The sequence below is a fragment of the Chiloscyllium plagiosum genome, unplaced genomic scaffold (assembly GCF_037043375.1).
Source record: "Chiloscyllium plagiosum isolate Xiang-an unplaced genomic scaffold, Cpla_swu_hap1 HiC_scaffold_1, whole genome shotgun sequence".
In the NCBI taxonomy this organism is placed as follows: domain Eukaryota; kingdom Metazoa; phylum Chordata; class Chondrichthyes; order Orectolobiformes; family Hemiscylliidae; genus Chiloscyllium; species Chiloscyllium plagiosum.
This window is the reverse complement of record NW_028270139.1, coordinates 132528763-132544683: the sequence shown is the minus strand read 5'-3', so window position 1 is coordinate 132544683 and position 15921 is coordinate 132528763. Positions and strand designations below refer to the sequence as shown.

At 42.1% G+C, this 15921-nt stretch overlaps 1 protein-coding gene across 4 annotated transcripts in view; it reads left to right on the top strand.

The window, feature by feature from the left end:
* ctif (CBP80/20-dependent translation initiation factor) overlaps positions 1-15921 on the top strand; it is a 253655-nt gene that overhangs the window by 124218 nt on the left and 113516 nt on the right. For 3 of the 4 annotated variants that reach the window (XM_043717817.2, XM_043717902.2, XM_043717726.2), the window contains exons 4-6: positions 133-206; positions 1768-1875; positions 10197-10272. In XM_043717817.2, the coding sequence (XP_043573752.2) occupies positions 133-206; positions 1768-1875; positions 10197-10272 (258 nt within the window). The remainder of the gene's footprint in view (positions 1-132; positions 207-1767; positions 1876-10196; positions 10273-15921) is intronic. The other variant, XM_043717988.2, reaches the window with a different exon arrangement.

Sequence of the window (15921 nt, the reverse complement as noted above, 5' to 3'; positions counted from 1 at the left end):
TCCAGAGGTGAAATTGTTACCACTGCAAGAAGGCTAGCAGCACAACACTACATTTTATTTTCTATAATTATTTAAAATTAGTAATTGTGTTTATGCAAATACTGAGTCTGTGATGCTTTCCTCCATTTGTAGAACTGTAATCAAGAGACGTCTTACGATATTTTGGGGACAGATATCTGGGCAGTTAACACTTTTGAGAATGTAAGGTATGTCGCTTTTTTACCTTTTCAATTGTCTTACCCCAACCTCTGCTCTCTGCTGTTCTCAATGATTCGCCATCCTCTATTTATTCCAAATTGGAAATTAGCTTTCTCATTGAGAAGGAATAATGTTATTTAGCTTTTCTAGTTCTGTCACTAGATTCGCCATTCTGAAAAATATGCAGCTCAGCTACCAGAACAGGCATTAGCATGTGATGCTTTTTGTAGCTCAGAGATGTGCACTCGATCTCTTGGACTGTTCTGTGCACATCCAGATCAGACGCCCACGCACAAGGGAAAGGCATTCGTATTTTAATAATGGTGATGCTTTACCTTCAGGTCATGCTGAGCTTGAAAGAGAGAGACTACAAGAAGTAAAAGCAGCAGAGGAAACTGAAAATAAGTAAACCTATCTTTCTATCTTGCACAGAAATGATTTTGACTGTAACATGGAAATTGTTGTGACTTCCTGTTTTCTAATTTAAATAAAGTGTTTAACCCTTGGAGTTTCAATATCTCCAGGGAGCACTCTGTTTTCTAGGTCAATCATTTTCAAAAATAACTTCAGCTCACGGAAATAGAGTCCCCTGATACTGTAGAAATAGTGTGATTTAGTAGGTAACTTGAATAATATGATATTGTACTCCCCATGCTGTTTTAATAAACAATGCAAATAATATTCTTAAGAGTTTTGAATCTGTAAAAACAACTTATTGGTAAAGGGGAGAGAAGAGACAACAAATCTTCTTCTATACCCAGGATATTATAATTGAAGGAGCACAATTCTATCTCCTGTTTAATAAACCTGTCTAGAAACATTCACCTTCTCTCTCTCTCGCTTGCTGTGTCCTCCATTGTCAACACATTCTGTCCCATTCTGCTTGTGTACAAATTGTGGTGTCGGCGTACAACTGTCTGTTATTCTGATCTTATCCTTCTTTATACCGAACATTTGCCAATAAACTATGGCTTTTACCCATCTTTGTTCATAATTTCTGTGATCTGGTGCTGTATGTTGTTAAAATTGCTGAAAGGCTTTGCCAAGTAATGACAAAAAGAAAAATGGCAGCTTTCATCTTCTTAGACTGTGAGAGTTCTAATGCAGTTCTTTCTCTCATAGCTGTAACTACATGTTTGAAGCTGAACCTTCTAATGCTTTGTTTAAAAAAAAAAATGGGTTAGTGCAAACAGCTTTGAAGATTTGAGAAACAATTGTTTCCTTGCACATAGCAGGCTCTTTTCAGAGTAGGGCTAAAAAAAGCCTAACTTGAGAACATATCATTCATTCTTTCAATTTGGTACTGAATGTGGGGGGAGAGCTGAGTGAGAGAAGGATATCTCCAGAAAGGTGTAGATTATTAACTGAAAATACAAACAGATGGGGAGAAGGGGGTCTATCAGGTACACCTCTATTCCTCTGGAAAGCAGAGTGAATAAGGAAATTTCCTGTTCAACCGAAGACAGACTTTTATGGGCCTGTCCCTCTGGAAACCAGAGACTAGTTTGAAGACTGCATGATGCAGGCCTGTTTCCCTGTGAGTTATAATGTGCGGGTTTTTTCTTACAGTGGAGCAACATGGGATCTGCAGCCTGAGAAATTAGATTTCACCAACTCGTTTCATCGAAAGCATATACAAAACGCTTCCAAGTACCTCCCCCACATTGATCAAGAAGGGTAAGTATCATCTCTCCAAATGTCAAAGGGCAATTCTTGATGTTTCTCCCAGTTGGAGAACCATATCCCACAATCTCCCTCTTGGATGCTCTCAAAATGAACACATTGTTTTCTGAGACTGAGAGGAAGGAAAGCAGTCTATGGAGGAGCATTCTTCAGAACTCTGCATGAACAATCCTAGATAGGAAACCCCACTGCATGAGAAGTTGCATCCTGTTCTCCAGTATTATGTGTACTCAGGATGCAGACATTACTGGCAAGCTTGACATTTGTTGGCCATCCCAGCTTGTCCTGTGAAGATGGTGATGGAGCTTCTTCTTGTTTAATAGTGTGAGAAGACTGACTTGCTGGGCCTATTCATAGAGTAGTTAAAAATCAACCACATCTGTTACTCACAGAGAACATTCTTTACTGGTCTGTGTAGCTTCATAGAAGGGGGTCTGAGTTCTACTTCACATATGCATTTTTTTTCTGCATTTATAAATTCGGTGCTGGAACCCTCTGCTATGATTTCACTATGGTTTTGGCATTGAATATGCAATATTCTGTCAGATGGAGCACAGGCCAAATGCAAAGTTTAACTTTCTATAACCTTCCCCATGTAGTGACCTCTGGTACGTCAGTGATCATATCCCTCAGTATCTACCTCTCTAAGATCAATGCCACAATATCATGAGCAGTTTTGTGGTGAAGATCCACATGACACAAGCAGCAGTGTTCTAGTTTACATGGAGTTACATTTGCTGACTGTCGACAAGATTTGAATCAAGATTCCTTGGATGAATGGACAATTAATTGCTATGATCTGTGATTATTCACTGTTCCATCCAGCCTCCTATATTTGAGCGTATTTTGGTTCTTTAACCAAGTGCTACTGGATCACAATTACATTATTTGCATCGAAACCTTTTCTAAAGTGTGGTGCCCAAAGCTGATGAAGACGTCCAAATGAGGCTAAACCAGTGTTCAGTGTATGTTTAAAATGACATCCTTGCTTTTATGCTGTCTGTCTCAGTTAGTGTAGCCTAGGATGCTATATGTTTAATTTATGTATGTTCTCAACCTATTTTGTCAGGTTCAATAATTTATGCAACATTTATACCCAGGTCCCTCTGCTGCTGCATCCCTTGGAATTGTACCCTTTCTTTTAGACCATGTCTCTATGTTCTTTCTACCATAATTAATCATTTCTCAATATGCTGCATTAAATTTGATTTGGTACTTGTCTACCAGTTTCACCAATTTGATTATGTCCATTAGAAATTCTGCACATTTCTCACTACAGGTCACAATGCTTCCAACTTTCATATCAACTGAGCATATTGAATTATGCCCTAGATAACAAGATCTAGGTACAAATGTACATCAGGAAGAGGAAGGATCCCAAAACTGACCCCTGAGAAACTCCATGAGAAACCTTCCTCCAGCTGGGAACTATCCATTAACCACTGTTGTCTCCTTGACTCAGCCAGTTTTGTATCTGTCTTACTATTATTCCTTTTTTGCTGACAAGGCTGTTGTGTGGCACTGTATCAAATGCCTTTGGAAATTCATTATACGACTCCCAACAGTATTATCATTATCAACTCTCCTTTGTTATAGCTCCAAAAATCTCCAGCAAGGTAGTTAAACATGACTTGCCCATAACAAATTAGGAGAATCATAAAAAAACAATATGCAATAAAGTACAGCACAGTAACAGGCCCTTCAGCCCACCAAGCCTGCGCCGACTTCTTATTTAGACTTACTACTTATTGACCATATGGGGTTTCTATCCCTCTGTGTGCCTCCCGTTCTTGTGTCTACAAGATACCCCTTAAACGTTGCTAACCTGCCTGCTTCCACCACCTCCACTGGCAGTGTGTTCCAGGCACCCATCACCCTCTGTGTGAAAACGTTTCCCTGTACTTCTTCCCGAAACTTTCTCCCCCTCACCTTGAACCTGTGCAGTCTTGTAGTTGACGTTTCCATCCTGGGAAAAAACATCCTCTGACTACCTAGCCTAGCTATGCCTCTTAAAATTTTCTTGACGTCTATCAGGTCGCCTCTCAGCCTCTGTCTTGTCAGTGAAAACAGTCCAAGTTTATCCAACCTCTCCGCATAATTAAAACCATCCAGATGAGGCAACATCTTGGTAAACCTTCTCTGCACCCTCTCCAAAGTATCCATGCCCTTCTGGTCGTGTGGCAACACGAACTGCACGTAAGATTCCAGACGTGGCCTAACTGAAGTTTTACACAGCTGTAACATAACTTACCAGCTTTTATATTTGATGCCTCAGTCAATGAAAGCAATTGTACTGTATGTCTTCTTGACCACAAAATCCACCTGTGTTGTCACTTTCGGGGATCTGTGGACCTGTATGCTGTGATCCCTCACTGTGTCAATGCTCCTAAGGATTCTGCAATTTAGAGTATAATTCGCACACTTGAATTTGATCACCTTGCATTTGTCAGATTAAACTTCTGCCGTTTCTCTGCCCAAATCTGCAATCTACCTATATCCCGCTGTGTTCTTTGACAATCCTCCTCACAATCTGCAGCTCCACCAATTTTGGTGTCATTCCCCAAACTTCCTAATCAGACCACCAACATTTCCTCCAGATCATTTATATATAATTACAATCAATAAAGGTCCCAGTACTGAACAATGCAGAACACCATTAGTTACTGATCTCCATTCTGAAAAGCACCCTTCCACCACTACTCTATCTTCTGTGACCGAGCCAGTTTTATATCTATCTAGCCAGCTCACCCTAGATCACATAGACTCTACCTCCTTTGCCAGCCTGCCATGAGATACCTTATCAAATGCCTTACCAAAGTCCATGTAGACAATACCTACTCCCTTTCCCTCATCAATCATTCTTGTCAGTTCTTCTTAAAACCCAATCAAGTTGGTGACACATGGTCTTCCCCACACAAACATATGCTGCGTATCACTAACAAGTCCATTTGCTTCCAAATGTGACCAAACCCTGTCTCTCAGTGTCTTCTCCAACAGCTTACCCGTCACTGCTCATAGACCTGTAATTTCCTGGATTATCTGTTTTCCTTCTGAAGCAAAGGAACAACATTGGCCATTCTCTAGTCCTCTGGAACCTTGCCTGAGGCCAAAGAGAATGCAAAGATATCTGTTAAGCTATTTCCTCTCTTGTATCCCACAGGATCCAGGGATAGATCCCGTCTGGGCCTGGGAACAGGTCTACCTTACTGTATTTCAAAACACCCAACATTTGCTCCTTTATTATTTTGACCCACTTAAGTGTATTCAGATACCTTTCCCTAATCTCAATATCCCTCACATCCCTCTCTTTCTTTGGTAATTACTGACATAAAGTACTCATTAAGGATTTCACCCATTTCCTTTGGATCCCCCCTTTATCCTTCACTACCTTTTCCCTAGCTACCCTCTTGCTCCTAATAAAATGCCTTGTGACTCTCCTTAACCCTGCTAACCAAGGATATTTCATGGTTCCTTTTAGCCCTTTTAACTCCCTGTTTGAGCTCCATCCTGTTTTCTCTATATTCTTCTATATTTAGTTGCCTAGACCTTAGGTATGCTTCCTTATTTTTGACTAAGCTGATAATTCTACCTGTCATTCAAGGTTCCTGAATCTTGCCATTCTTGTCCTTCATTTTTATAGGACTCTAAACACTTGCACATGTAAGATGTGAATTTACCCTCAAACAGCCGCTCCCAATCCACATTCTCCAATTCTTGCCTAATTTGGTTATAGTTGCCCCAATTTTGCACCTTCATCCAATGTCCATTCTTGTCCTTATACATAAGTATCCAAAAACTTACAAAATTATGGTCACTATTCCCAAAATGCTCCCCCATGAAACTTTGATCACTTGGCTGGGCTCATTTCCCAATACAGGTTCAATATGGCCTCCCCTTGTTGGGACTATCCACATACTGTTTCAATAAACCTTCCTGGTCACTCCTAACAAATAGCTCCCCATCCAAACTCTAGGCACTAAGGGACTCCCAGTCAGTATGAGGGAATTTAAAATCACCTATCAGAACAACCCTGTTATTTTTACATCTTTCCAGAATCTGAATATATATCTCTTCCTCTATCTCTCATGGGCAGTTGGGAGATCTGTAGTGTAATCCAGCTTTGTGATTGCACCCTTCCTATTCCTGAGCTCTACCCATAATGCCTCACTGCAAGATCCCTCTAGGGAGTCCTCCCTCAACACAGCTGTGATATGCTCCCTCACTTCTTTTGCTTCCTCCTCTGTCTCGTCTAAATCACTGATACCCCGGAATGTTGAACTGCCAAATCTGTCCCTCTTTCAACTATTTCTCTGTGATACCATCAACATCACAATTACATTCATTAATCCAGGCTCTAAGTTCACCTGTCTTACCTGCTATAGTTCTTTCTTTGAAACAAATAGAATCCCAGCCTCCAATTCCACTGAGCTGAGCAACTTCACCCTGACTGCTCTTAACTATACTTGACTTAGACTCAAGCTCTTCCCAAGTCTCTATACTCACTGATCTAATGTTCTGGTTCCCAACCCCCCATCAGACTAGTTGAAACCTTCCAAAGTGGCACAATAGACCCTCCCTGCCAGGGTATTGGTGCCCCTCCAGTTTAGTTGCAACACGTCCTTCTTGTACGGGTCCTACCTTCTCTGGAAGACATTCCAATGATCCACAAGTCTGAAGCCCTCCCCCTTACACCAACTCTTAAGCCATGTATTCAAGTGTACTGTGTCTGTGTTCCTCACCTCAGTAGCACATGGCATGGGAAGTAATCCTGAGATTACGACCTTAGACATCCTGCTTTTTAGTTTACTACTAAACTCCCTAAATTGTCGTTGCAGGACCTTGTCATTTGTGCCAATATGGTCAATGACTTCTGCCCATTTCCCTTCTTGTTTCAGGGTGCCCTGTACCTGCTCAGAGATCTCTATGCCCTGGCAGCAAGGAAGCAAGATACCATCCTGGAGTCTTTCTTGCGGCTACTGATGTGCCTGTCTGTGCCCCGATTATTGAATCTCCAATTACCATTGTTCTGCTACACTTTGTATAGCAGGGCCAGACATAGGGCCGCTCCTGTGCCTGCTGCTGCTGTCACCTGATGGGCCAATCCCTTTGTCAGTCTCAAATAGAATGCTTGTTTGACAGGCGGACAGCTGCAGGGGGCTTCCACATTTTCCTGTACCTTGGGTATGACCATGTTTCTATGAATCCTATCTATGTCGCTGTCCACCATTTGTGTGTTCCTCAAACTGTTGCTCAAGCTGATCCATTTGTTCAGTGAGCAGATGAAACTGGGTGCCCTTCCTGCAGGTGTAATTATCTGGATAGCCTCCATGTCCATGATTGCCTACATCTCGTAGGTGGAACACAAAGCACCACCAACTGAGATGCGTAACCCTCTGTTAATTTTTAGGTGGCTAATTAAAATTTTAGTTATTACTTTTGAACAAATAGCATCCCCCAACTTAATATCTGAACTCCCCGTACTAACCAGAAGATACACTAACTGTACCAACCTTTAGAAAAACTGAGACACACATACCCTGTACTGCAGTGTGATTCCTTCATCTGTAGCCATGATGTGGAGGTGCCGGTGTTGGACTGGAGTGGACAAAGTCACATGACACCAGGTTATAGTCCAACAGGTTTATTTGAAATCACAGGTTTTTGGAGCAATGCTCCTTCAGGTGAAGTCTGTTGGACACCAGGTTGAAGTCACCTGGTGTCATGTGACTTCTGACTTTGTTCAACTGTTGCACTGGATTAATATGAACTAGCGCCTGATCAGTACCAATCCATCGGGAACTCTGCCCCCATATCTCCCTGTGACTTCAGCAGGGTACTTCCCCGGAATGGGTAGCTGCTGGCTCCTCCTGAAAGGAACCTGCCTGAACCAAAATTAGGCCTGAGAGCCCCCACGCTCAATTTTAAATCATCCCTAGTACAGCCTCTTACCTCTGGCTCCTGCTGAAAGAAATGTGCCTGAACTGAACATCATGTCAAACTTCAAACGTTAACTCTGTTTCTCTCTTCACAGATGCTGCCATATTGTTTTTTATTCCTTAGCAAATCCATACTAGCTCTCTTTAATTGACATGCCTTTTCTCAAGTGACAATTAATTTTGTTCTGACTTATTGCATATAGAGAAAAGTCAGTGACTGGCGTCTGTCGTTGCTGGACTGACTAACCTTAACACCTTCTTTTGACAAAGATTTGCAATTCTCCAGCCCTTTGGCACCAATGTCAGTCCAAGGAAGTTTAGAAAATTATGGCCTCATTTATGTTAACTGCTAGTTTCTTTTCAGACTCTTGCTTTGCTTATCTTGTGTGTTTTTTACTTCTGCTCTGAACCTTCTGAATCTTTGTCATGTTATCCACTGTCATCGCTCATAAACACACTTCTTCCTCCTTCATCTTACGCTCTATCTCTTCAGTCATCTAGGGACCTCTGGACTTGGTTGCCTTGCGTTTCCACTACATAGGAATATACTTTTGTCGAACTGAAGGCAAACCATTCTTCACATTTTGCCTGCCGACCTTTGATTCCAATTTATCTGACCCACTCTCACCCTGTTAGAGTTGGCATTTCCTTGGTTAATTATTCTTATTCTAAGTCATTCCTTGCCCTTTTGTACAATCCACCTAAACGTAATGATGCAGGGATAGCTCTCCTTCAAATGTCCTCCCATTGAAACATAGATCACCTCATTGCAAATAACGAGGTATAGCAGTAACTCCTTTCTCATTGAAATGTCTGACATGCTATTTATCTTCCTCTATCATCAATACTGAAAGTAATTAGTCAGCATGTCCTTCATTTCTTTATTTCGACTGTTCTACCACATTTATGACTTTTACATGGGCCTACATTGGCCCTGACTACTCACTTCTATTGTTGCTCGATTTGATATTACTTGCAAGTTTCTTTCCATAATGCTCTTTCAGCTCTTAAACACCTGGTAAATGCAGATTGTATTTGTGTAAAGCAGTGTGTGGTCCTCCTCGTTTGATTTTCCTTTACATGCTGCACCTACATGATCCAAACAATCAATAATTGTTCACAGAATCTCTACACCGTGGAAGCGAGCCGTTTGGCTCAAGTTTACACCAACCCTCCGAAAAGCATCCCACCCAGAACCAACCCCCTCTCTATTCCTGTAACCCTCCAGATCCCATGGCCATTCCACCTAACCTGCACATCTTTTGACTGTGGGAGGACACCGAGCACCAGGAGGAAACCCTCGCAGGCACAGAGAGAATGTGCAGGCACTACACAAACAGTTGCCCGAGGGTGGAATTGAACCTGGGTCCCTGGCACTATGAGGCAACAGTGCTAACCACTGAGCCACCGTACTGTTCAACAAAAATACTTAAGTTGAAAACACCTCCAGGGAAATAGATGCATTCTGCAAAAACATGTGTTTCATTGTCAGTGTTGGGGCAAAGCTGCGTACTGAGTTGCAGTGTCAGAAATACTGCAATTGCTTGAATATCAGCTTTTCCTTTGTGCCTGTAAGGATTGATGGACTAATACTGCTCTTTTTATGGAAGAGATTAATCTGCCATGTGCTTGTAAAAAGGTTTTGAATTTTCCTGTTTCAACCCAAAACCACTGATCTCTGAATTATCCGAAAGGAGAGCTGCTTATGTCGATATGGCTTCACTGAAGCTCACAAATTTAAAAATAAAACCATTTTAATGTTCCATTACTCTTTAAATGGAGTAATTTAGGCATTTTTTTAAGGCGGCTGACTTTATTGGAACAGATAAACGGCTTTGGAGAAAAACAGGCAAGGAAGTTCATGAGAGAACTCTACTACAGTATCACCATCTTATTGTCGGTTCAGAAATATTGACTGATTTTTAAATAAACTTTTCTCAACTGTTTCTACTTCTGCTTTCTATGACTCAGTCGGTTAATGTACTCCAAAGAATTCTACTGGGAGGATCATGGGCAAATTAATTTTTCACTTGATGGGTGATTGTTTTTGTCTCCTCATCACTCTGCAGTAAGGGAAATGAATGTACTGTAAGGGGAATTCTACAGTGAATGGGTGGATGGAAAAATTAAATTGTAGCACAAGGCGGGATAGGAGGAAGAACTTAAGTATTTTCAAAATTGCAAATGGTATTTATGAAGGGGAATAGGTGAATTCTGCAAACACATGTATTCATTCTCTGTGTTGGGGAGAAGCTGCCTACTGAGTTGCAGCAGTCAGAAATACTGCACCTTCTTGCTAGAACATCATCAGCCTTTCCTTTGTGCCTGTGGAGATTGAAAGTCTCTGGACTAATGCTGCTCCTCTTGTCATTTGTGCAGGATGGTGAAGGGAAAGTTTGAAGAGGATGGAAACATTACCTTGAATGACCTGGAGAAAGTGCTTCCTGTGCGGCAGGTACATGTGAATGTCATACTGCAAACCCGTTTACATTCTCCATATTGGAGTCAGATCAGGATTTGGTGCTTGAAAAGGCAAAGTTCTATGGAATATCAAGTGGATGTGGCTGTGGAATAGGGAGCAAGGTTTTTCTCATGTTAATTGTTATTTTGAAGCTTTATAGTTGGGACTCTACAGTGTAGCTTGTCCCTTCAATTCTGTAGTTTGGGTTGGAATCTGAAGATAACTGGGCTGAAAATTATTATGTAGCTTTGTGAGGGTAAGTGCAACTGATGCTGTACATCTGGTTTAAATCCTCATACAATGACATGCCTGCAGCTTCAGGAGTAACTAAAACCACTGAAAGCAATTACTTTCAGCAGTGCTGTGGCCTGATAGATCTGGGGAGTTGAAGAGTTTAAAATTTTGTAGCCTGTTCTGCCATCTAGTGACTATGTTTAAAATTACCACACCATATTGGATGTACGGAAGAGATTTCGTTAAATCCTAATGTCCGGTGGAAAAGGCATCATGTGTCGGCGTAACCTTGGTGGGCCGAAGGGCCTTTTCCTCTGATATTCTGCTCTTTGTACTCTAATATGCAAAATGTGGGGAACAAACAGGACTTGGATACTTAATCAAAATGCTCAGAGAGTTGATGTAGACAAAACAGGCTGGATGGCTTCCTTCTGCACTGTAATAATTCTGTGATTCTGAGATGTGCAGATGCCAGAAGTTGCAGTTTGATTCACTCCTTAATAGTGAGCATTGTTAACCTCATTGTGGGTGTTTCTTGGTACAAAATCCTATAAAGATTTGGGAAGTGCATGGTTACAATTTTTACAATGAATGAAAATCTTGAGAATGATTGCAGAAAGATAGCAATGACCTGATAGATCTGACTATCAGTGGTCATTGTACAGTACAAACTGAAGGTGATCACTGAAAGAATTTAAGCAGAGAATAGAAAAATGTTGTCCAGACAGAGACTGGTCAGAATGTAAAACTGTCAGCAATGAACTATTGTTAAAGCAGAGCCACTGAACATTCTTAAAAGAGAATTTGCTATTAATACCAGCAGGGAGAAGAGGATTAGACTCTGGATTATGTAGAGAAAACTACTGCCTCTCATGTTTGCATTGAGAACCACTTGCTGCTCAGTTTGACGACATGTGGCAATTAATATCTTATTCTTTTTGTGATTGTCAACCCAGCTACAGTCCATAGCAAGGTTCGATTTTCCTTTATTCTTTCATGGAATGTGGACATCGCTGGCAATGCCAGTATTTGTTGCCCACTCCTGATTGCCTTTGAACTGAGTGGCTTGCTAGGCCATTTCAGAGGACAGTTAAGAATCATTACATTGCTGAGGGTCTGTAGTCACATAAAGGCTCCTTTCTCTGAAAGGCATTAGTGGGGTTTTGCAACAATCAATGATAGTTGTCACAGATATCTTTACTGAGGCTAGAATTCAATTCCAAATTTATACCCCAATTGAAATTCTTCCACCTGTCGAGGTTTCATATGCAGTCCAGCTCAATTCCCACTATCTTCCATATCTGCCACACACTTCAAAAGGATGCATGGACAATCCCGATGGAAATACACATGAAGACAATTAGTATTAATAAACACTACATTTTGAATCATGTGAAGCTTCACAACAAAGAAACAAGGGCAACAAAGGAGGGAAAAGATCAAAGTGAACATTGAAGGGATGGAATGTAGAAATCATTGAATTCCATATAGTGTGGAACCAGTCTATTCAGGCCCCATTTGATCCAGTTCCACAATTCAGTACGATTCACGGCTGATCATGTAACTCAATAGCCTGTTCCTGCCTTCCTACTATATTATTTGATCTACCCCATACCCTTAGACTATGACCCCTGGTTCCAGACTCCCCTTCCCCCAAACATCTTTCCTGCACCTATCCTGTTTTAGTCCTGTTGAATTTTTTTATAGGGTTCTACTAGATCCGCACCTTAACCCCCAACTTCTTCTGAACTCAAGTGAATACAGCCCTAACCAATTCAATCTGTACTCATACGTCAGTCTTGCCGTCCCAGGAATTAATTTTGGTAAATCTTTGCTGAATCCCTCTATAGCAAGAACATCCTACCTCAAATAAAGGGTCCAAAACTGCACACCGTATTACAGGTGTGGTCTCACCAAGACCTTGTCCAATTGCAGCAAGACATCTTGTTCCTGTAACTGAATCCTCGCTATAGAGATTGGAACGATGTCAGCCAGGTGGATCTCATAGAATATTAGTTCCCTGATTGGATCAGATTAAAAGCCCCAATTGGGGAGTCCTAGCTGACAGATATAAACAGGATTGTCAGGGGTTCTGCTCACTAGGAGCCAGCCCTGTGCTGGCTGGGTCAGAGTCATGTACTACGTGCGTGTAAATAAAGGGTGACTTGGTGACAGGATACTGACCTTCGTGAAGTTATTTCACTCCCACTATGAAGGCCAAAGTACAGTTTGCCTTCTTTACTGTCTGTTGCACCTGCATGCTTACTTTCAATGTATAAGGACAGCCAGGTCTTACTGGATGTTCTCACTCTCACTCTCACACTCTTACTCTCACTCTCTCTCTCTCTCTCTCTCTCTCAATTTACAGCCATTCAGTTAACTATTAACTTTCCTGGGTTTTTTTTAGATAAACGTACCTTCATCCACATTATACTACATCAGCCATGCATTTGCTCACTCATTCAGCTTGTGCAAGAGATTCTTAAGTACTGTGCTCAATCTAACCCATTTAAAGAATGCTATTTTGTTTAATACCTTTTAAAAGGGTCAGGAGTCTGGAATTGTTTGAGATTTTCAAGCCAATTACTTTGCCAAAGATAGATTAAATAACACACCATGTTAGCCATCTAACCTAATCACTTACAGTACATATTCTTAGCATGGGATTTTAAGTGGCCAAAGAAAATCTCTGAGGTTTTCCTCACCTTGTATCTATGTGTTGCATTTTTATAGAAAGAACAGGAAGAGACCGGATTTTTGGCAGTGTGGAGGAACAGAGGGATCTTGGTGTTCAAGTAAATAGATCCCTCAAAGATGCAACCCAAGTGGATAGGGTTGTTAAGAAAGCATATGGTGTTTTGGCTTTCATTAACAGGGGGATCGAGTTTAAGAGTCGTGAGGTTTTGCTGCAGCTCTACAAGTCCCTGGTGAGACCGCACTTGGAATATTGAGTCCAGTGCTGGTTGCCCTACTATAGGAAAAATAGAGAGGCTTTGGAGAGGGTGCAAAGAAGGTTTACCAGGATGCTGCCTGGACTGGCGGGCTTGCCTTATGAAGAAAGGTTGAATAAGCTTGGACTTTTCTCTCTGGATTGAGGTATACCAGATAATGAGAGGCATGGATAGAGTCAATAGCCAGAGACTTTTCCCCAGGGCAGGGTTGATTGGGACGAGGGGTCATAGTTTGAAGATATTAGGAGGAAGGTATAATGAGGTAGGTTCTTTACGCAGAGAGTTGTGAATGCAAGGAATGCGTTGCCAGCGGTGGTGGTGAAAGCAGAGTCATTAGGGACATTTAAGTGCCTGCTGGACATGCACATGGACAGCAGTGAATTGAGGAGTACGTAGGTTAGGTTGTTTTATTTTACATTAGAATTAATCCTGGGCACAAGATCGTAGACCGAAGGGCCTGTTCTGTGCTGTATCTTTCTATGTTCCATGTTCTAGACTTTATTAAATGGAAATTATTAAACCAAAGGGTATGCTGGAGCAGAGAAATCTGGTGTAAGGAATTAAAGGTGGAAGGACAAGTGGAGGGAACAGTTAATAATGGATACAGTAGCCCCTGGGATTGATTTGATTAGAATACTTACAGTGTGGAAACAGGCCCTTCGGCCCAACAAGTCCACACCGACCCTCCAAAGAGCAACCCACCCAGACCCATTCCCCTCCACCTATCACTACGGGCAATTTAGCATGGCCAATTCACCTAACCTGCACATTTTTTGGACTGTGGGAGGAAACCGGAGCACCCAGAGGAAACCCACACAGACACTGGGAGAATGTGCAAACTCCACACGGACAGTTGCCTGAGGTGGGAATTGAACCCGGGTCTCTAGCGCTGCCAGAGTGGCATAGAATAAACTAACTCTGCAGGGGCATGGGAACCCAGATTGTAGCTTCAGGGTGCAGGGCCTGGAGTGTAGGGAGGTTAGGAACATGGCATCAATTTCCAAGGAGGGTGTCTGTAAACAGGAAAGTGGCTTGAAGTGTGTATACTTCAATGCAAGAAGTATACGAAATAAGGTAGGTGAACTTGCAGCGTGGGTTGGTACCTGGGACTTCGATGTTGTGGCTATTACGGAGACATGGCTAGAACAGGGACAGGATTGGCTGTTGCAGGTTCCAGGATTTAAATGTTTTAGTAGGGTCAGAGGTGGGGGTAAAAGAGGGGGAGGTGTGGCATTGCTTGTCAAAGATAGTATTACAGTGGTGGAAAGGACGATGGATGAGGACTTGCCATCTGAGGTAGTTTGGGCTGAGGTTAGGAATAGGAAAGGTGAGGTCACCCTGTTAGGAGTCTTTTACAGGCCTCCTAATAGTCCTAGAATCATTGAAGAAAGGATAGGGAAGGTGATTCAGGAGATGAGTGACAGTAATAGGGTGGTTGTTATGGGGGACTTTAACTTTCCTGATATTGATTGGGAAAGCTATAGCTCAAGTTCGTTAGATGGGTCAGTGTTTGTTCAATGTGTGCAGGAGAGTTTCCTGACACAATATGTAGACAGGCCAACAAGAGGTGAGGCCATACTGGATTTGGTTCTGGGTAACGAACCAGGCCAGGTGTTAGAATTAGAGGTAGGTGAGCACTTTGGGGATAGTGACCATAATTCGGTGATTTTTACTCTCGTGATGGAGAGGGATAAGTGTGTACTACAGGGCAAGAGTTATAGCTGGGGTCAGGGAAATTATGATGCGGTGAGGCATGACTTAGGATGTGTGGCTTGGAAAAGTAGACTCCAAGGCAAGAGTGTACATGATATGTGGAGCTTGTTCAAGGAGCAACTATTGAGTGTCCTTGATAATTATGTACCTGTCAGGCAGGGAGGAAAGGGTCGTGCGAGGGAGCCGTGGTTTAATAAGGAATTGGAATCCCTTGTTAAATGGAAGAGGGCGGCCTATCTCAAGATGAGACGTGAAGGTTCAATTGGGGCGATTGAGATTTATAGGGTAGCCAGGAAGGACCTGAAGAGAGAGCTAAGAGCAGCAAGGAGGGGACATGAAAGGTCCTTAGTCGGTAGGATTAGGGAAAACCCTAAGGCTTTCTATAGGTATGTTAGGAATAAAAGAATGACTAGGGTAGGAATAGGTCCAGTCAAGGATAGTAGTGGGAAGTTGCGTGTGGAGGCGGAAGAGATTGGGGAGACACTGAATGAATACTTTTCTTCAGTATTTACTCAGGAACAGGGCATTGTCGTCGATGTGAATACTGAGTCACAAATAAGTAGAATGGATGGCTTTGAGGTATGTAGAGAAGAGGTGTTGGAAATCCTGGAAAAGGTGAAAATAGATAAGTCCCCTGGGCCTGATGGCATTTATCCTAGGATTCTCTGGGAAGCAAGGGAGGAGATTGCAGAGCCATTGGCCTTGATTTTTATGTCCTCTTTGTCTACTGGAGTAGTGCCAGAAG